Source organism: Lagenorhynchus albirostris, chromosome 2 (genome assembly GCF_949774975.1).
Source record: "Lagenorhynchus albirostris chromosome 2, mLagAlb1.1, whole genome shotgun sequence".
NCBI lineage: Eukaryota > Metazoa > Chordata > Mammalia > Artiodactyla > Delphinidae > Lagenorhynchus > Lagenorhynchus albirostris.
In genome coordinates, this window is record NC_083096.1 from 109,971,039 (window position 1) to 109,994,746 (window position 23,708).

The 23,708-nt window shown below is 35.2% G+C and overlaps 1 protein-coding gene across 4 annotated transcripts in view; it reads right to left on the bottom strand.

Annotated features, from left to right (window-relative positions):
* HS2ST1 (heparan sulfate 2-O-sulfotransferase 1) overlaps positions 1–23,708 on the bottom strand; it is a 183,123-nt gene that overhangs the window by 35,468 nt on the left and 123,947 nt on the right. For 2 of the 4 annotated variants that reach the window (XM_060139626.1, XM_060139624.1), the window contains 2 exons: positions 3,746–3,880; positions 2,765–3,003 (listed from right to left, as the gene is read on the bottom strand). In XM_060139626.1, coding sequence (XP_059995609.1) covers positions 2,765–3,003; positions 3,746–3,767 — 261 coding nt within the window. In that variant the 5' untranslated portion in view covers positions 3,768–3,880. The remainder of the gene's footprint in view (positions 1–2,764; positions 3,004–3,745; positions 3,881–23,708) is intronic. The other 2 variants (XM_060139623.1, XM_060139622.1) reach the window with 1 other exon arrangement.

Genomic DNA, 23,708 nt, shown 5'->3' on the forward strand with positions numbered 1-23,708 from the left:
ACCCTTTTTTTTTGGTTGTCATAACATTGACACTTTAGATGAGTTCAGGACAGTTGTTCTAGAGAATGTTCTACAATATGGATTTGCCTGTTTTCTCAAGATGAGGTCCAGGTTAAACATTTTGGTGAGAACACCATAAACTGATGTTGTCTTTGAATAGTCCTCATAGTTCCTGCGATTATGTTTTACATTCCGTAGTAAATTATAAATAAGCTCCTTGAAAGACACAGCCTTGCTTTTTATTTCTTTGGTAATTCCTCAAAGAATGCAGAATAATCTCTGTACACATTACATACGCGATAAATAAATGAAAACTTGCAAGCAGAGTTGAGAACTGTTTCTAAGAATACCCATAACTGTTACACATTGAATACTTTTATACCAGACTAGAAACATTTGGGCTTTGCCTCTAAAATTTTTGTGAGAAATAATTAAGCATGTAAACAGTTTAGCACAGTCGCCAGTACAAAATACATCTAGGAAAGAGCTGGGGCTAAAGGCAGATAGATATTAAGCAGACTGGACTGCTGAGGTTGGAAGGTGAGGGAATAAAGGGTGTAATCACCTATTACATCCCAAAATATTTTTATGAGTAAACTGGGCTTTAAATGGAAGATTGGGACAACAGCAGATTTAATAAAAATCTCATCTTTTAAGTCTCACTTGAGTTAGATACTGATTAGAAACTATTTCTCAGAGAATAAAGAAGAGCAAAATAGGTCATTTATTAATTCCTATATAAATAATAGGGCAGTTGAGAACAGTTCACAAGGACAATAAAAATATGGTATTAAAATCAAGTGTGTTATACAAGATGGGGTTCAGGGGATATTTTAAAAATTATTTTCAAGGCATCTAGTAATTCAAAACTTCACATCTAAATGAAGCTTACTAGATTGAAAGTGAAATTAAAACACTATCTAATATGTCATGCAAAGGGAAGGGAAGCGATACCTATGACTTGTTTGAAGAACTGCTTCTACACAGAACAAGACACCGGTAAGTAATTTAGATATGGTATATTAGAGAACATTTGGTATATAAGCTATTCCTAATTAAGACCAGGTGTTGAACTACCAGCTGACATTTTGAAGTATGCCAGCTAGTGATTAAGACTATTCTTCTACTCCGCCCAAACATGTTTTAAGTGTTGTTCATTATGTAATCCAGTTGCCTTTAAGACAGTGTTTACGCTTCTCTTTTGCTGCATATATTTACACACACACACACACACACACACACACACACACACACACAACAAGCTACTGAAAGAAACACAGAAGTTTTATCTCATCCAAATGCAACCGGGGAAATGTACCACTACATGATGCCTATAAATGTCTTATGTGGTGAGCTTCTGTAGATTTATATTTCATGAGGGAAAAAAAAAAAGGTCAACGTCATTTTCAGAAATCGCATAGCTGCCAGACAACTTTGTAATGCTGGACAGAAAATTTGGACACAAATTCTAAAAATCTGAACAAACAAGCTGACTTTATTTTTCTAAACAATACTACTGAAGAAATCTAAAATTATTATGTGAGTGCTAAGAAATGTTCCTTTTAAACCAAGACATATTCTGAAAAGCAATCATGCAGATACACTTAAAATCTACTACACACTGTATAAAACCTGATGATTTAAGATACTTGCCCTTGAGATATACAATATTACATAATGAATGGTTTTTATGACCCACTTAGCTAAATAAGCTCATGTTTCTTCTCCTTTACAGAAGAGTTATTTGATTTGGCTGATGAATGTAGGTTTTTGGTTTTATAAAAAAGAGTAATTAGGGATAATTCAGAGAGCCAAGAATTACATGGGCAGATGATATGCCATATACAATTAGCCTTTACAAATAGCCCTACAGCAAGAAAGTGATCCTAACCTTGTGTATCAATGTTATTCTCTTGCTTCAGTGTGAGGATTATAGGTATGCTAAATAGTGGGATAACAATCGATTCTGTGACAATAAAACAGGTTCAGCTATCTTCAGTCAAACAGATAAATACATTCTAACTATATGACTATCACAAATACCTTTCTAATAAGTTACCTCAATAAGGTATTTGAGCCTACATAGTATTTTCAAATATTATCTTTTCGTCTCATGGGGCCTAATTCCCATTCCCTTCAGTATTTGTAGAGAGAACTTTATAATTATAGTCAGAACTCCAGGTGTGAAGAAAATATCTGAAACTATTGTTAAAGAGGGGAGTCAATTTCATTTCATGATAACTTGCTCCACTTTTCTTAAAACCATTTCATAAAAGTATCTATCTACCTGTTTATCTAAAGATTCTTAACAACCTGAAAGGCAAGATTATGTTAAAATTATAAGCCGCAATCCCTGTTTGTCAGGAGTTTATAGCTAATACTTACAAAAATTATAGTAAAGTTAAGATGAAATGCAGGAGTCTAGTCGCAAAACTGAACCATATAGAACATAGGTATTCATCAAATAAAGATTTCTCAATCATAAGTGGAGACAATATAATGATTTTTATTGCAGGGCATCTGCTAAAAATATTTCACATTTTTAAAAGGATACCATACTGAAGAGCATCAATATTCTCTTCAAAATTTCAAGAATGTGAAGAATGTAAAATTATAGGCAAGTTCGGTTGGTCCTTTCCCCCAAGAAACTTACAATCCACTGGGCTCATCATATATATCCCTTAAAATGCTTTATCTCTTTGAGATACAAAATTTGAGTTAGGAAGTGTCAGAAAACATTACGCATCCCCTACGTGGTATTTACCTGATCTTGCAGTGACATTACTGGATTATTTTTGGTAGTGTTGATGTGAAGAACATGGTATTTATTCTTTGCACATAGGTCATAGGCAATATTGGTAAAAGAGGTGCTTGCAGTTTTGGGGACTCTGTTATAAATGATCACCATGTCTTCTTCCTCATCTAAAGCTGCGTCTTGCCGAGGGCCATCCATCGTATGTCGCTGCTCAATCTCTCGAACTTCATGTCTTGCAATAGCCCTTTCTGCAAAGAAAAACAGATTATGAACTTAGTATTAAAAGACACTATAAGGGGGCTTCCCTGGTGGCGCAGTGGTTGAGAGTCCGCCTGCCGATGCAGGGGACGCGGGTTCGTGCCCCGGTCCGGGAGGATCCCACGTGCCGCGGAGCGGCTGGGCCCTTGGGCCATGGCCGCTGAGCCTGTGCGTCCGGAGCCTGTGCTCCGCAATGGGAGGGGCCACAGCGGTGAGAGGCCTGCGTACCGCAAAAACAAACAAACAAAAAAAGACACTATAAGGAAGTTGTAAACACTGAAAATAATTTCCTAGTCCTGGAACATAGTTTTCCTATTCAAGAACCGGGTTAAGAGCAGCTGAAAAAATGTTTTGAGGGCCAAAAGTTCAGAATTACCTCTGAAGGATAATACATATGCATAGGAAGAATGAAAGAATAAACAGTCATCAAGTTTAGAACTCCACAGACCAGAGAGTTCTTCAGTGTAGTTCAAAAGACACTTTTCATTCCAATAGAATTTCTACAGCCTGAACTAATTTTCAAACACATAAAGACAGACTGAATAGAATACTAAACTTCACAGTAAAAAAATACACTTAGAAAATAAATTACTTATAATTTAGGCAATGATTTTGAAATTTATTGCTTAGGATGTAGTTATCGCCTGCTTTATCAAAATGTAGCAGGGCAGTGATTATAAATGCTGGTGTGATTTTTAGGTAACAACAGTAGAAACGACACCATAATAAAACCTTTTTCTTTTTGGTGTTGCATTACAGATAAGTCCTGGTTACGTTTATTCCTTAAATTCCATGGTTCCTCTAATTCAAATCACTGTCCACCAAGCAGTTTGAAAAGCAGTAACATTTTGCTTTCGAAATCTTCAGCTTCAAATAAAGAAAGAAAAGGGGAAGAAATGAGGGGGAAAATATAACAAGATTGCAAGTTACTTTGCACAAAGACAACTGTTCACACACAGCATGCACCCTCCCACCACCAGATCTCTGTGCAAGCTATCTTACCTGCCTTGAACTCTCATCCATTCTCCCTCAACCTCGACCATACCTAGTGAACTCCTCAAACTTCACATTGAATTTAATCATCACTTGCAAGGGAAGCATCATCTAATCTCCCTAACTAGCTCAAATCACACACACACAAAGTATGTGTACATACCTCATACTGCACGTCTCATACATAATTGCAATTTTACATTATATTTGTGTTAGCATCTACCTACCATACTGGCGACAATTTAGTAAAGTGACATGAAAAAGCAATGTGGTATAATTACAATAACAAGTTCAGGCTTCAAATATTGTCTGACTATGCATATTAAATTTTGGTTCAGAAGATATGGCCACTATGTTAATACAGTATGCTCTGAGCTGAGGATTCACATTCAGAAGACTTGAATTAAAGTTTCAGGCCTGCTGCTTACTAGCAGTGTGCTTTCCAAAGCAGGAAGAGAAGCACATATATGCATACAAGTGTATCCATTTTCATGGGGGAGAGTTAGTTGGGAATGTGGAGAGAAAGAGATGAGCTTAATGTTGAACATACTGTCTGGGACACACAGGAGATAAAGATAATTGGGCTCATAGGTCAAGTGCTGAGAATAAAGGTTCATGCAGAAGAAAAACATCTGGAAAAACCATAGGAATGGATGAAACTACCTAGATAGTGTAGAATACATAGCATGGAAAGAGACAGTAATCTTAGAACAGAATCTTAGGAAATACCAACATTTAAGGGCCAAGAAAAAAAAGACAATGCATAGAAAAACACTAAGAATAAATAGAAAGAAAAAGAAATCTGGACAGACTTTTAAGAAACATATACCACATGTTTAGAAAGCATACTATTTTTCAAATTGACAGTACTTTGCAAATGAATCTATAATCAAGGTAATGTATGATGCTCAAGCATTTCCATAGGATATGGAAGCTGTCTCATTAAATTCAACATGTATTTATGGAGAGCCTAAGCATATTATATTCAATAATTTTAAAGGAATTTTATCTTCCAAACGACCTCAAACTATCACCACAGTCCAAAACTATTATGGTATTATTATGTCCACACATCCTCCTTTTTCTACTAAGGGAAATAAAACAGTACTGTTGTCATTTAAGGGCTGACAGAAGTGTGAGAGGTTTCCTACAGCAGGCCAGACATACGTGAAATTACCTTTACTTTTAATGGCTACACCAACAACCAACAATGCTGAATTTACTTTCACTAGTTTTTCTGAAATCAAGAATTTGGAAAAGAAACAGATTTTGTTATTTTTTTAAAAGAAGTTATTATTTAGTCTATGGATTTTTTATTTTTTAAGGTGCTAAAACTCTAGCTGGAGCATGAAACTAGCATGTTTTTAAAATTAATCATTGTTTTTGGTTCACTATGTGTATTAAAGCATATGAACTGTATATTTCACACAATTTTAAAACATTTCTTAAATTATGAAAAGATGCAAATTCAGGTAACTACTTTCCTCATTCAAATAATACATTTATATGCATTTTCTATTTTTCAAATGCTTTTACTTTGCTTAAGCAAACAAGATAATTACTAATGTAGTATTATGCCTAAAACTACATAAAAAGATAAAAATAGTGTGGAATATTAAGATACTTTTTGCTAGTAATATTAGACTATAAAATCAAATCTCACTTAGTTGAAAAATAACAGTAACTACTGTTGATGGTGAACTACTATCTCTTTTCTCCTGTGACAATACTTAAAACCAGTAAGGATGTTTGCAATATGGCCATTTTCTTTACTTAGTAAGTACTCAATAGTTCCTTTTTTTTTTTTTTTAATCAAAGAAGCTCTGCACCTAGTTAGTATAACTTCTGAGACTCTCTTAAATCAGTGGGGAAGCTTTATTAGTTACAGCACATTTGGAGTACACTTAGATAATGTAGGCAGCATATTTAAAATACTAAAGATACATTTTGAAGTAATGCTTTTTTCATGTTTGAGTAATGAATTATAGAGAATCTGCTATGCAAGTTATTTCAGAACTACCACAAAATGTACAGCCTGCAAATAACATGGAGTGCAATCTGAGTCATGATATTACAGGCAGGCCAAGCACAACTGGCACTAATATTCCAAACACTGAAGATGGACACTGAACTTCATGGCAATTCTAGTTCTTCTAGGCTCCTATTGAAGGTGGCATACATCTCAGTTCAGTGACCTTTCCACATGGCAGATTACCAACAAACACAAGTCTTTTAAAAGGCCATTCATAATAGCAATAATTACCTATTTCTGCACTGACAGGGCATTAAAGGCTTATTTATTGAAAGAACATAATGATCAAGCTAAGTATAAAGCACTGCATTAAATACACCAACATAAGTCTTACAAAGGATTAAAGTCACAAGATGTAAATATTAGACTACAGAAAAAAGAAAAATAACTGGAGAAAAGATGTTTTTAAAAATTGCAACATATTCTTTGACTAGTTTTTTTTTTTAACATTAAGGTCATTATTTGGGGAAACACCTTTTCTCTTTGAACATTTAAATAAATCTTCAATGTATTAAATAATTTAGAGAAATGTTTTGTATTCTGTACAAATTAAAGGACCCATGAATATAATCTTCCGCCCCCACCAAAGCTCAATTGTGCAACGGTCTCAGCAGAAAATAAACATTTTACAAATGTTCAAAATGTGTAGTATATCTGTATAGTGGGTAACATTTTAGGATTATAGGGATTAAAAAAAAAAAAAACGCAAACGGAAAGACCAGTAAATTGCCTTGCTTTCAAATACTGAAACTTCTGCATGTTAAAGTAAAAAATATATAGTTAGATATAGGTAAATAAATAATAAATAAAAGGCAAAGAACATTAAGAAAAAAAGACCAAATTTTTATTATCTATAATTATATAAAGAAAACATAGAAGTTGACAATAACAATATTAAGATTTCAGTAGATAATAAAGGTGGTTTGTAACAGATTTACACTACATACGTATAATAGAACAGAGCAAAAATATTCATTAGTGGCTCATAATGATTTTTTGGGTCACAGACCCCTTTGAGAATGTTATGAAAACTATGGACCCTGTCTCCAGTACAGCTGACTTGTGCATTTCAGGGCTTCCTCTTAGAGCCCAAATATCGGCAGAGGGCTCCATGACCCCAGTTTAATTACTTCTAAAAAAAAAATGGCTCTTGGACAGTAAGACCTGATAGTAAACTGCCTAGAGGCATTAGTATGTATATTGAAAAAAGAGGTTACTCACAAGTAAGAATTGCAGGCAAAGAGAAATCACCGATGAAACTGGCAGCGTCTACTGAAAAAATGTCTATGGGGAGGGTGCCTCGGCACAAAACTTGACCTGATAGGACTCCCTGGCAAGTGTGCCTATTGCAGAGCTAGATAATTTGGGCTCTAAGAGCTTGGAGCCATCAAACATCTGAATTAAAGTGGATCCTTAGCACTTTCTAGGGATAAATCCTGAGTTGTGTAAATCCCCAAATACTGTTCTGAAGTATAATTTATTCCCCATAAACTGTGTTTATAATGAGAAGTAGGAAGCAACAAAGTTGCACCAAAAGAAAGCTATTATGAGGTTAAGTGATTCCTTTTGCAGGACCACTTACTGTGAATGTACTGTCTAACCAGACACTATCTGATCCTCATGGAAGTAGCACTTTGTAATCATTATGAATTAAATAAATTGGTTGTCTGATTATATACATCACTTTCTTTTTTCTTTTTTTTTTTTTGCGGTACACGGGCCTCTCACTGTGTGGCCTCTCCCGTTGCGGAGCACAGGCTCCTCAGTGGCCATGGCTCACGGGCCCAGCCGCTCCGCGGCATGTGGGATCCTCCCGGACCCGGGCACGAACCCATGTCCCCTGCATCGGCAGGCGGACTCTCAACCACTGCGCCACCAGGGAAGCCCCATCATTTTCTTATGAATATTTTTAGCCTGAGTCAGTCTCCTTGAAGTCAATCACCATGGGGACTGACAAAATAAATTCCTATATGGATGACTAAAGGCTGGACTCCCAACACTGGCAAATGCTTTCTTGTGGGGTTTCCAGGCAGTCAGCAAGGGTGCATGTGTTATCATTAAAACTTATAAGTATGTTTAAGTGGATCATCCTATAAAAAGGAGTCGAGAGCACCTTCCACTTCAAGGAAGATAGTGTAAACCTATGTTTTGCTATTCCTCCCATGAAGTACAACTAAAAACCCTGGACATTATATATAAGACAAACATAAGACTTAAAAGCTGGAGAGAAGAAAACAGACTACTTAGGGCCCTTGGGACCCAAGGAATGACAACAGTGGTGAGTTCCCAAAGTTTTCTTTAGCCTCATATATCCCAGACTTGGAGCAGTAGAAGCGAGCAACCGAGAAGCAGGCATAGACAAAAAGAAACCCAACAAAAGCCTGCTCTCTCTTGCCAAAGCACCAAGAGACAGCATAGTAAGACAGAAGACTTTAGATAATAATCACTCTACTTTAGTCAAACTCCACAGAAAAAGACTGTGGTCCCACTTCCATTCGCACAGGCCCAGTGGGTAGCCTAGACTTCCACCCTCACAAGGGTGTGATCAGATGCCCAATATTCCTGATGGTGTGGTGCCAGGTAAGACCAAGTAGGGAGCCAGGACTTTCATCCCAGGCAGCGGGTAACAAGGCACGTCTGCAGTGTCAGGGAAGACCAAGCAAAGAATCAGAAAGCCTGCCTCCACATGGCAGTGATGAGAGGCCCCCCACCCCTCCCCACTTGGTGGTGACAGAGGAGACCTAGTGAAGAATCAGGACTTTCACCATCCCCCAGCAGAAGGAGGCCACTCTCATGCCTGCCTAGCGGTAACAATGAGCTCACCAGGTGTTGATGGAGGCCAACAAGGGAACCTGGACTTCTATCACCACTTGGCAGTAACAAAGCAGCACCCCTTCCCTTGCCAGAGCAGTACTGGAAAAAGTCAACTAAAACAGAAGGTTTAAATAAAATTCAGAGTCTCCACAGATATAGAGAACAAACTAGTGGTTACCAGTGGAGAGGGGGAAAGGAGGAGGGGCAATATAGGGGTAAGGGGGGGAAAAAGAGTTCTTATGGGATTATATGAAATCATGTGTGTGAAACTTTTGAAAACCATAAAGCACTACAGAATTTAAAGAATCTTTCATTCAATTTAAAAGGAAAAAAAAAGATCCAGAGTCTCACAACATAATATAAAAACATCCAGGTTTCAATCAAATTGTACTCAACGTATCAAGATCCAAGAGGATCTCAAACTCAATGAATAGAGATAATCAAGAAACGACAATATCAAGGATACAGAGATGTTAGAATTATCAAAGATTTAAAGCAGTCATGATAAAAATGCTTTCATGAACAATTACAAATAAGCTTGAACCAAATGAAAAAAGAGAAAGCCTCAGCAAATAAGCTCATTAATGAAATAGAATACATAAAGAAGAACTAAATAGAAACGTTAGAACTCAAAAACAAAATAATCAAGATGAAAAGCTCAGTGAATAGGATCAATAGTAGAATGGAAAGGAAGGAGAGAAATTTAGTGAACTGGAACATGGAATAAAAGAAATTACCCAATCAGAATAACAAAGAGATAATATACTTGGAGGAAAAAAAGCAACAGAGCCTTGGGGAACTGTGGGATATAACAAAGGATCTAACATTGGTGTCACAGAGTCCTGGAAGGAAAGGGGAAAGAAAGTAGGGCTGAAAGAGTTCTCAAAGAAATCATGGCTGCAAACTTGACATTTGACAAGAGACATAAAGATTTAAGATTCTGAACAAACTCCAAATGAGATAAACCAAAGACATCCATGGCAAGATACATCATAATTAAGCTTCTGAAAACTAAAAATAAAGAAAAAATCTTGAAATCAGCCAGAGAAAATGAAGCCTACTATAGAAAAAACTGGAATAACAGCAGATTTCTCATCAGAAGTCATGGAGCCAGAACGAAGTGGCACAACGTTTTTCAAGTGGTGAAATAAAAGAATCCTATACCCAAAGAAAATCACCTTCAAGAATGAAGGGGAAAATAAGATATTCTTATACAAAAGAAAGCTATAGTAATTTACTGCCACTAGATCTACCCTAAGATTGATTAAAGGAAGTTCTCTAGACAGAAAAAAAAAAAAAAAAAAGACAAAAGAAGAAATCTTAAAACACCAGAAAAAAAAAAGAATAAACACATGGGTAAATACAATAAACTTTCCTTCTCTTCAAGTTTTCAAAAATATGTTTGACAGACAAAGCAAAAATTATAACATGATGTGATATGATTTTAAATGTATGCAGAGTAAATATTTAATACAATTATACCGTAAGTGGCAGATAGTAATGGGATGTAAATGAAAGTAAAGTTTCTGTACTTTGCTTGAATTGGTAAACTGATGACACCAGTAAACTGTGACAAGTGATATTTATATGATGTAATACATAAAGCAACCATGAAAAAAGCTATACAAAGACATTAAACTCAAAAACACTATGGATAAATCAAAAGGTAATTTTTAATAAATATAAAAGTAATTCACAGGAATGCAGAAAAAAGAAAAGAGAAAAACAGAAAACAAAAGAAGTATCAAGGGAAATTAAAAAATACATTGAAGTGAATGAAAATGAAAATAAAGCAAGAGGAATTCCCAAGATGGCAGAGTACAAAGACCCTGAGCTTACCTCCCCTCATAAGCCCATCAAAATTACAACTATTTACAGAACAACTATTGATGAAAAAGATCGGAACCTACCAGAAAAGATCTTCTACAACTAAAGGTATAAGGAAGGAACCTAAATGAGATGGACAGGAGAGGTGGAGTCGTGGTATAGTCAAGGCCCATACCCTTGGGTTGGGTAACCCACAAATGGGAGAATTATTACAACTGCAGAGGTTATCCCCAAGGAATGAGGGGTCTGAGCCCCACAATGGGCTTTGCAGCCCAGGGTTCCTGTACCAGGAAGATGAGCCCCCAGAGCATCTGGTTTTTAAGACCAGTGGTGCTTACTTTCCGGAGACCCAGAGGACTGTGGGAAATAGAGACTCCACTCTGAAAGGACACATACAAAATCTCACCTGCTCCGGGACCCAGGGCAGAAGCAGTAAATTGAAAGGAACCTGGGTCAGACCCACCTGCTGATCATGGAGAGTCTCCCAGAGAGACAGGAGGCAACTGGAGATCACCCTGGGGCAAAGACACTGGTGGCAGCCATTTTTGGGAGCTTGTTCTACCATGTGGACACTGGTGTTAATAAGAGCCATTCTGGAATCCTCCCTCTAGCTTATTAACGTCAGGACCCAGCTCCCCCCACCCCCACCCACCAGTACTGGGACTCCTCAGGCCAAGCAACTTACTAGGTGGGGACACAGCCCCACCCACCAGCAGACAGGGTACCTTAACACGCCTGAGCCCACAGCAGCCCCTGGACATGGCCCTACCCACCAGAGGTCCCAGGACCCAGCTGCACACACCAGTGTGTAGGCACTAGACCCAGAACTCCCAGAGCCCTGCAGCCAGAGACACAGGAACCCAGCTCTGCCCACCAGTAGGCAGACAATAGCCCCAGAATCCCCTGAGACTCAGCCCCACCCACCAGCGAGCCCGCTCTAGCCACTGGACCCACCTCATTTATCCTTCTTAAACTATCCCAAGAAACTGCAGAGGAAGGAATGCTTCCAAACTCATTCTATGAGGCCAATATCACCCTGATACCAAAACCAGACAAATATACCACAAAAAAAGAAAATTATAGGCCAATATCACTGATGAACATAGATGCAAAAATCCTCAACAAAATATTGGCAAGCCGAATACAAAAATACATTAAAAGGATCATACATCATGATCAAATGGAATTTATATCAGGGATGCAAGGATGGTTCAACAGCCACAAATCAATTAATGTGACACACAACATTAACAAATTGAAGAACAAAAACCATCTGATGATCTCAATAGATGCAGAAAAAGCTTTTGACAAAATTCAACATCCATTTATGATTAAAAAAACTCTCCAGAAAGTAGATATAGATGGAACATACCTCAACATAATAAAGGCCATATATGATAAGCCCAAAACTAACATCATATGCAACAGTGAAAAGCTGAAAGCATTTCCTCTAACAGGAACAAGGCAAGGATGCCCACTCTCTGCACTTTTATTCAACATTGTGTTGAAAGTCCTAGCCACAGCAACCAGACAAGAAAAAGAAATAAAATGAATCTAAATTGGAAAGGAAAAAATAACACTGTCACTCATTGCAGATGACATGATACTATACATAGAAAATCCTAAAGATGCTACCAAAAAACTACTTGAGCTCATTAATGAATTCAGTAAAGTTGCAGAATACAAAATTAATATACAGAAATCTGTTGCATTTCTATACAACAATGAACTATCAGAAAGAAAAATTTAAAGAAACAATCCCACTTACAAGTACATTGTAAAGAATAAAATACTTAGGAATAACCTTATATAAGGAGGTAAAAGACCTGTGACCCCATGTGCAAGGACTTTTCTAGACCCTTGTAGATACATGTTTTACATATACATTATGTTTGGGCATGAATTATACACTGATTATTAACATTAATGAAAATGTATTACAAAATAGAAATAAACTTTTCTTTCCAAATTTCATCTCACTAATGAATTATTACTAAAAATATATTGGTTAATGCTCTTAAGAGGATCTATTAGGTAAGAATATTAAAGTAGCTGTTAAATATCCCATTGATCCAATAACCACCAATATAATTCTTTTCTTTTTATTTCTAAGGTTACTAAGTTAAAGGAATATGCATTATATTTTACTTAATATACTTTTCAAACTTGATTACAGTTTTGTACAGTTATTACACAAATTTTAAAACGTGAAATTCTTATAACAGCCTTCCTTTATTACCAATCTGAGAAATGTATTCATCAGCTATATGAAATAATAATATTGCTAATAGCTAACACTGAGTTCTGTGTATTTTAGATATATCATCTATTATATGCATGCTCTGTGTTCAGCGTTTTATATGCATTATCTCAAGTCTTGATTTTTTTTTTTTTTTTTATGGTACGCGGGCCCCTCACCGCTGTGGCCTCTCCCGTTGAGGAGCACAGGCTCCGGACGCGCAGGCTCAGTGGCCATGGCTCACGGGCCCAGCCGCTCTGCGGCATGTGGGATCTTCCTGGACCGGGGCACGAACCCGTGTTTCCTGCATCGGCAGGCGGACTCTCAACCACTGCGCCACCAGGGAAGCCCTCAAGCCTTAATTTTTCAAACAACCCTAAGAGGTACTATTATTATTCTCATCTAAATGAGGAAACTGAGTCTCAAAGAAGTTAAATGATCACCAGTTGAATACTAAGGTGAGGATACTGTCCAAGGTCAATCTGACTCCAGAGCCTGTGCTCCACATTATACTTGTCATCTGAGATTTAGTCCACTTCTATATGAGGAAGGAGTAGAGCTGCACAGTTAAATACGGCATGATGATATTATAGAAGTCCCTTTTTTTTTTTGCAAGTACCTGTTTTTAAAATACAGAACATTATAGTTAAAAATCATAGGTGAGCTGACTTTAAGACTTCATCCTTTACATGTCTCAATCACTTGAAATGAATACTCTGATAGAAAATGGGGATTCCAACCAATATACTTTTCCCTTGTCTCAGGCTTTACCAAGATAAGACATCTCAAAACATCCCTCACACCTTTTTTATCAATACATACTTCTCAAGTAATCTATTCATATTTTAAATTTCCATCTTATACAAAATCAAACAAATGCCATTGTAATAAATGCCATAACAGAGAACAAAACACTTTTGAAACCAAGAATTGGGGTAAAAAACTTATGGAGAAAGATACACTGGATAAACTGAGCCTTGAAAAGATGGGGCTGGGTTTCAAAATATGGAGATGGGTCATTGGGGAAGCCATGAAAGCCTGCAGAGTGACTAAGCTGATAAATAACAAATACACTAGTATAATTTGATTATAAAATTATTTAACAACAGTAGTGTGAAACAGCTAAAAAAATCTATGACAATTGTAGCTATACTGATAAGCATATAATTACCATAGTAATAACTGTTCCACTTATTGAGCCTTTATTATGGGCCAGAAGCAATGCTGCTGTGTGTTTAAACATACATTATTTCATTTAATTCCTACAGTAACGCTATACCTATTACCTTAAGGTAATAATATGGAAATGTAGACTCAGATTAGTTACAGAGTTTTTAGGAACAAAGTCAGAATCCAAACCGTCAATCTGATACCAAAATGTATATTCCTAACCAAAACATAATAATTACTGTTTTAAACCACTGGAAGGCACAGTTCCTAGGAAATCTATATTTGTCACACAGGGAATATTATGTATCATTTCTGGCATACACACAGAATAGAATACATTCAGAATGGGAAGGGGCTGGATGGACCATGCCACACAAAGAACTGCTTTAAAAAACCCAGTGCACTTAGCTAGAGGAGAAATTCCATAAAAGTACTAAAAGTTATCTTGAAATATTTGAAAAGTTATTGTGAAAAGAAGGCACCCTTTCTACAGAATTACTCCAGAAGACAAGATAGACTATGGCTCAAGAGAGAACGGGCTTTTAAATAATTAGTAGTGCGAAGAAAAGATACATGCAGTTTAGGGGGAGGTAAGCTATCAGTCTCTATATAGATACTCATCTTGAGGCTGCATGAGGACCCACCAAAAGATGATGTAGAAAGGATTTCTGCACTGATGAGAGCTGAAGCCACAGGACCTCTGGGGTCAGTTACCACTAGGTAAATTCTGTAAAGCTATGCTATCAATTTCTCTGCTAGCGTATAGATTGTTTTGAAAGATTCTCTCCACCTAGCCTCTAACAATGTAGGAAAGAGCAGAAATAAAGACAGAAGCAGGCCAGTGACAATTAAGCAAGAACAGGGAGTGGAATGCTTACATACTCTTCCCATAATCCTGCTTTATTCAGTGACACACAGGTATATCTTGTTTACCTTGAGAAAGACAAAGAATATATCTCTTATGATTACAGCAAAAATTCAAATAATGAGCAGATTCATACTGTACTATGTAGCTTTAAGTAATGAGAACGTTGTGATAATTTATAGTGAAGTTCTTCACACTGGATTCATTAACTAATTCCATAAATACTTACTGAGAATCTATTAAGTTATAGTTATTGCACCATGTCCTGGAGATAAGCCTAATCTTGGAGAGTTTGGTGGCATGGCATTAGAATAAAATTTTATAAGATGCAGTGGAGGTCCCGTAAATGGGATAGTTAGGAAAGGACTCATAGAGATGATTGAGAAAGAAAGTATCTTCTGAGTAGAAAAAGAAAGTCATTCTAGACAGAGGGGAAAGCTTAAGCAAAACCCTTAGAGGCATAATACTGCATGGTGCATTTATTTACTTATTTTTTTTTAACATCTTTATTGGAGTATAATTGCTTTACAATAACGTGTTAGTTTCTGCTTTATAACAAAGTGAATCAGATATACATATACATATATCTCCATATCTCTTCCTTCTTGAGTCTCCCTCCCTCCCACTCTCCCTATCCCACCCCTCTAGGTGGTCACAAAGCACCGAGCTATCTCCCTGTGCTTGCATGGTGCATTTAGACTCTAAAAGTGGTTCTTGATAAACTCAGAATATGAGAGAATGGGTAAGAGCAAAATAAAACATGAGGCAGACAAGTGGGTAGAGGCCGAGACACAGCGTCTTAATCATCATACTGGGATATGAACTGTATCTTGTAAGTCAGCAGTTCTCAAACTTATTAGTCTCAGAACCTCTCTCTTTATACACTTAAAAATTAGGGACTCCAAAGAGTTTTCATTCATGTGGATTATATCTACCAATGTCATATTAGAAATGAAAACTGTAACACTTAAAAAATATTTAATTGATTCAAAAATAATAATATAATAAATAAATAAAACATGTTAGCATAAATGACAGTTGTGTGAAAATACTATTTTCACAAAGAAATTTAGTAAAAAGAATGACTTTTTAACATTTTTGCATATATTTCTTGCATATATTTCTTTTGCATATATTTCTTGCATATATTGCATATTATATATTGCAAAATATATTTCTTTTGCATATATTTCTTGCATATATTGCATAACATTTTGCATATATTTCTAAATGTCTTGCTTAATGGAAGATAACTGGATTCTCATAACTGTTTTCCATTCAAAATGTTACCATATATTATTTGGGTTGGAGTCTATGAAGAAATCAGACTTACACAGATTTTATACAGATGCACAGTTGGAGAAAGGAATAGTTTAATAAACTTTTCAGATAAGTTTTTGACACTACACTAAAACTCAACAAGTGTTATTTCTTAAAGGCTAGTTGTAATATGATATATAATATAAAACGATATTAGTAAACTTTTTATACATTGTTATATTGATCTACCTTGTACCGTCATTTGAAAAATACTAGTTTATGGAGTTTAGCAGATCCTCCAAATGTTAACATGTTTAATTATACAATTCCAAAAAAAAATCACATTCATTATATCATCACCAATCTCATCAAAATAGTCTTTTCAATATTGGTAACAAATACAAGTTTTCTCAGATTCTCTAATTGGCAACACATATTATCAGTTGTTTTCCTCTATGTGACATATTCACTTTGTTTATTTCTGAGAAAATGTATGCAAACTACCCAAGACTGAATAAATGGAACAGTTTATCTGTTGGCCATTCTCTCAAGTTAAAACAGTGTTCTATGTGGAAAAGTGGCTTGTTGGGCTTGCAACTCAAATAACACAAGTGCTTTTCCTCAAAACAACCGTTGTACTTTGGTTTGCAGAAGCATTTGATGTACTTTCCATTTTTTCACAGAATATTAAAAAGACATCACTAAATAGTCAAGACTTAATAAAGCTAACTGATTTGCCTGCTTTATAAAGGACATTCTCATATTAAAAGTGTTTTTGTTTTCTTTTGCTTTTTGGTAACTGTTAGTGCAAGGTGGTAAAGTATATAATGATACAATGATACAAATATCAGAATGGCATTAATGGAGAATGAGGTACTGGGCGAACATATGGGATCAAGACCAAGTGAAAAACAGATTATGTAACTCTGATTCCATATACATCCACAGGTTTGTTGTGAGGGAAACTTGGATTATCAGTTTTCGGACATAGTGAGTTTTAAGATGCCTGTGGAACATCCAGGTAGTAATATATAAGTTGCTGAAGACATACATCTCAGGAAAAAGTCCTGAACTAAAGATAGAAATTTAGGAATCATAACACAAAGGCAGCAGCTGATGTCAAAGGAGTGAATGAAATCATGAAGGCAAATTACAGAGTTAAAAATCAAGAACATCGAAACAGGATTTTGAGACCATCATCCTTTGATCTAAAGATCTCTTTTACCTATAATACATGTGCAATAGAACCAAAAACAATTCTGCAATACACTGCAAGATCATGAACTTACCTACTCATGAACATTTTAGGTGTTTTTTTTGGCCACATTGTCCATTTTTAAATACCCATATTTAGTACACTTCAACATGTAAAGCAGTTGTAAGACATATATCCTTCCTTCACATCTTACTGATATGCCTTTGGAATGCTTTAAGTTAATTTTTATTGGAGTATAGCTGATTTACAATGTTGTGTCAGTTTCAGGTATACAGCAAAGTGAATCATTTATACATATACATGTATCTACTCTTTTTTAGATTCTTTTCCCATATAGATCATTACAGAGTATTGAGTTGAATTCCCTGTACTATACGGTAGGTTTTACTAAGTTATCTATTTTATATATAGTAGTGTGTATATGTTAATCCCAGTTTCCCAATTTATCCCTCTCCCGCTTTCCCCCTTTGGAATGCTTCTTGAGAGCTTGATGAGTTTTGTAATTTACAAAGCACATATTTGAGCCTTACTACTATAGAATACATTTAACTAAAATAAATCTGTGCTAGAATTCTTTTTTAAAGTAAAAATGAAGATGTGTTAATGTAGAAGATGTGAAGAAGGTAGAAGGTTATTCACAGAAGAGATTTAAAAATTGTTCTTAAAATGTAAACACCAGAGGAAAAATACAGGACTAATACAGGGCTAAAAGAAAAAGGACTCATTATACATAAGCTTTGTAATCCAGCTAAGCATTAATTTTGATATTAAACTGGCAGGAAGATTCAGAGACTTCCTCAACTTTTAGCAGAGGTTCAAACTGCCATTAAAATAGATGTGCTTTGATTGTTGAAATAAATACCATACCAAAAAGATTAAAGCATTTTCAAAATCAAAAAAGAAATGCCAATATTGACTGCAAAGCTGAATTATTTTCACACTTCAACAACTGCACCTAGTGCTCCATTGACTAGTAAGCAAAAAGAATATGGAGTAACTATGAATCAACTCCAGCTGGGTTTGGAGATCATTAACTAAAACCTATGCAGCAGCTGTTTGAAAATGAGAATTAGTGATGCTGAAAACTTGCCATTACTTCACTGGAGCTTGACATATGCCATATTCTAGAGCAGTGGTTTTCAATTTGAGCATGCATCAGAATGACTTGCAGAGTTTGTTGAAATACAGATTCCTGACTTACCACCTTCTCCAGTTGTTAATTCAGGGTCCAATAATTTTTTATCAAGTTCCCAGGTGATGCTGACATGATAGTCCAGGAACACTTTGAGAATGAGTATTCTAGAGAATATTTCTATTGGTTTATTAACAAGATAGGCAGAGAATATTCTCTTTTCTAGGTAACTAATTAATTAGTATCCCTACTAATTTGGAATCTACAGTAATTTTAAATATAGTTTAGATAGGTAGAAAACAATGCTACTCAATTTCTTGATATAAACTAGTTGTGAGAGGGTTCTACTCAAGACATACATTACCCTTCAACTCATGGCACTGATTCTGCTGGGCTAGGTGGGTGTGCCATTGCCTTCATGGCTCTCCACCAACCATTAGGTCTCCTAAGGGTGGCAGTTCCTCCTTCAAGGATGCTATAAGCATCATTATAGATGCACAAATGAAATGTTTAAATTGTTCTTGAGAATAAACTGTTATGAAACTCTTTGATATGCAGCATTTATTAATTCTGACTGACCTTCACTGCTTCCTACCCTTTTAGTCTGATACCATTACTTTTGGATACAACCACTAATTCAAGAACCATAGGTATTCATTTTGCAGCCATTCTACTGTGCATGAAGAAATTCTGATCAGACTACAATTTCCAGTATTAACTTGCAAAAATATTAATTAAGTTCAGGTAGAATACACATTACCCATTGTCAAGACTGAAAAAAATTTAACAGTAATTTTTGTATTTTGTAGTTTTATATCTTCTGAGAAACTGTGTTACATTATAGCTTTTTAGTTGGATTCATGCTTTTCATGGGTCTTTAAAAATTAGTTACAGGTTTTAAGATTCTAGAGAAGTTCATCTTTAAATGCCAATTTCCAAAATTCTTCTTTTTTTGCATTATGTCTTAAGTAACAAAAAACAGTCATTATCCAGCATCCTGTTAACTACAATTCTTTTTTTTTCCATTTATACACTCATTTATTTATTTACTTGTTTATTTAAACATCTTTATTGGAGTATAATTGCTTTACAATGTTGTGTTAGTTTCTGCTGTATTCCACGTGCCCACAGTGTAATGATGATTGGTATTCTCAGTAATGATCTGAGATACAGGACAGTTCTAGACAGTAATATCAATTGATGAAGACTAACATTTGATCACTTGGATCTTAAGTGTGTTTTACTGTATTTTAATTATGTGAAACACTGATAATCCAAGTATCGTATAGATAAAATTCTCAATTAAGTAGAACATTCTTTACCTTGCCAACAACTAAACATTTACCACGTAATACTGTTAATGGTCATTTTAATATGTACTTTAAAATAAGTTATTGTAAAACAATCTGCACCTATCCCATATTAGTTTTCCAATTCACTAATGTGGGGGAGGGGCTTATTTTCCTATGCCAAAAATAAAACTATATTCATTATGTAAAGGTATGAGCTGATGAAATTAATGGAGATGAGGCAACACACACAAGTACTCAAAACTGTTTATTCTATAACCTTGTTAATCTATTTCAAACAGGTAACATAAATAAGTACATTCTAATTCCACACTGGGATCAGTGAAATTGTAGAAAACTGAAAAATCACAGTAGATTTAATGTGACTTTTTTTAATGGGGAAAGGGGGTAGCACAAGTTTTTAAAAAGCTACCTTCTTTCTCAAAAAGAATGGTGATGACCATTACCCAGCATAGAGTAGGTATGAAATAAATTTGCTTAATGAAAACAATATGGTATTACTAAATTAATGCATACAGAAGATAGAGTTCCTCACTGAGCAATCCAAGAAAGAACTATTTTAAAAAAGAAATGAATGTGTGATATGATTTGAGCCCTACTAACCTAGGAATCAGTGTCACACATGGCATGGTCAAAGCTTACCCTCAGAGTTTTTTTCCTCTAATGGTGCCAAGACTGTGTGAGAGAAGATAAGGAGCAGAGAAGATGAAGATTAAAGGAGTCAAATAACAGGTAGAACCATGATTTCCAAGTTGAGATGAATCCAAAAGTCATAAGGAGAGTTATGTTATCTTAAAATAGATTCTAGGGACGTCCCTGGTGGTGCAGTGGTTAAGAATCCGCTTGCCAATGCAGGGGACACGGGTTCAAGCCCTGGTCCAGGAAGATCCCACATGCTGCGGAGCAACTAAGCCCGTGCACCACAACTTCTGAGCCTGCGCTCTAGAGCCCGCTAGCCACAACTACTGAGACCGTGTGTCACAACTATTGAAGCCAACGCAGCTAGAGCCTGTGCTCTGCAACAAGAGAAGCCACCGCAGTGAGAAGCCCGTGCACCACAATGAAGAGTAGCCCCTGCTCGTCGCAACTAGAGAAAGCCCACACGCAGCAACGAAGACCCAACGCAGCCAAAAATAAATAAATAAATACATTAAAAAAAATTATAGGGCATAATAGATTCTGAAGGTCTGGGAAAGTACTATGAATGAGTATTTTTCAAAAGCTCCCAAGGTGATATGAGTCTGAGTGACCTGAAAACTGTATCAACTGGAGACATTACAAGGCATACTAGAACAACACTGGAACCTAGCAAATACATTTTTGTTAACTCTGGTTTATGACCCTAAAGGTATCATTCTCCATTTCATACATAACTAAGATATTATGGAAGAATTCTCCATAGCATAATTTCTCATCTTTGGAGGCCACTGTGTTTCTTATTGAGTTCCAGTTTGTTTCTCCATTTTGGTTTTTTTTTTTTTTTTTTTTTTGGTGGCTTAAGATAAACTGGAAATAATAAGTCTAAATAAAACAAAGTGGTTTTAAGGAAAATTAAAATTTAGGAACAAGGTTACCTAATGAGATATAACAATTATTCTAATTCTTAAATCCTTATTTATAATTACAAAAATTGATATTTGCACATTAAGAGTAAATGTGCACACACCCCAATGAAAAGACAGAGATTGTCAGACTGGACAAAAAAAGTAAGATTCAACTATATCCTGCCTACAAGAAACTCACTTTAAGATGACAGGAATAAATGAGCTAAAAGGATGGAAAAAATGTATCATGTTAACAAAATTCAAAAGAAAGCTAGAGTGACCATGTTAATAACAAAATGGATTTCAGAGCAAAAAGTATTTCTAGGGATAAAAAAGGTTATTTCATAATAATAAAGAAGTCAATGGAATAACAATCCTAACTATCTGTGCATCTAAGAGAGTTTCAAACGACACAAAAAACTCAAAAGAAAATAGACAAATCCACAAGTAAAATCAGTGACTTCATCATTATTCTCTCAATAACTAATTGAATACATAGCCAGAAAATCAGTAAAGATATAGAAAACTCGAACAATACTATCAACTAATTGGCCAATTGGCTTTTACAGGCTAATAGAGAATACAGATACATACTCTTTTCAAGTGCACCTGAAACGTTATGAATCATAAAACAAGGCTCAATAAATTTGAAAGATTCAAATCATACAAAGTATCTGACTACACCAGAATTAAATGATCAATAACAGAAAAGACATTTTAAAAGCCCACAAATATTTGGAATAAATAATATGCTTCAAGTAACCCACAGGACAAAGGAAAAACCTAAAAGGAAATTAGAAAAGCATTTTGAACCTAACAAAAATGAAACATACCAAAATTTGTAAGACGTACCTAAAGCAGTGCTTAGAGGAAAACTAATACCATGATATGATTATATTAGAAAAGAAGGAAGGTCTAATATCAATGGATTAAGCTCCACCCTAAGAAAACAGAAAAAGAGTAAACAGAAGCAGAAATCATTGAAATGGAAAACAGAAAAACAACACAGAAAAATCAATAAAACCAAAACTGGGTCATATTGAGTAAATCTATTGATTGAATAAATACAATAAAAATTGATAAACCTCTAGTTAGACTAATACAGAAAAAAGAGAAAAGACACAAATTATGAATATCAGGAATAAGGAGAAGGCACTATAGAAAATTAGGGAATATTATATAAACAACTCTATGCCAACACATTTGACAACTTAGAGAAATGGCTAAATCCCTTGAAAATCAAAAATTAACAAAGCTCACTCAACAACAGATAACTAAACTGAATAACCTTTTATCTACTAAAGAAATTAAATTCATAGATAAAAACCTTCCCACAAAACAAAGTAACAAAACTTCCCACAGATAAAACAATAGGCCCAGGTGGCTTCACTAGGAAATTTTACCAAACATTAAAGAAAAACACCAATTGACATACACTCTTAAAGAAAACTGAAGAGAACATTTCCCAGCACATTCTATGAAGCCAGCATTACTCTGATATCAAAATGAGACATATTACAACACTAGAGACCAAATCCCTTATGAACATAGAGGCAAAAATGAACAAAATTTAGTGAAGTGAACACAATATATAAAAGGATAATTATCATCCATATTAGTTTATCCCAGAAACATATGGTCGGTTTAACATTCAAGTCAATGAAATTCACCATATTAACCAGCTATAAAAGAAAAACCATGTAATCATCTTAATACACGTAGAGAAAGCATTCGACAAAATCCAACATCCATTCATGATAAAAATCTCATCAAACTAGGAATAGGAGAAAATTCCTCAAACTGATAAAAGAGTATCTTTAAAAAAAAACACAGCTAACATCATACTTTATTGAAAGACTGCATGTTTTCACCCGAAGATTGGAAATCAGGTGATGTTTTGTGCAACATCTCTCACCACTTTTGTGCAACACTGTCCTAGAAACTCCAGTCAGTTCAGTAAGGTAAGAAAAAGTAAACTAATGAATAAAGGCATGCAGATTAGGGAGCAAGAAGTAAAACTGTCTTTTATCACAGACAGCATGATTGTGTAGAAATTCCTAAGTCTATAGAAAAGCTACTGGAGTTAATAAGTGAGTTTAAGCAAGATTGCAGAATACAAAAATCAATATACACAAATTAACTTATTTCTATATACTAATAATCAGAAATTTTAGAAATTTAAATACCATTTGAAATAGTATTTTAACAAGGATAAATTCTCAAAAAGATATGTAAGAGCTCTATGGTAAAAATTATAAACCATTACTGAGAAAAATTAATTAAGACCTAGAGA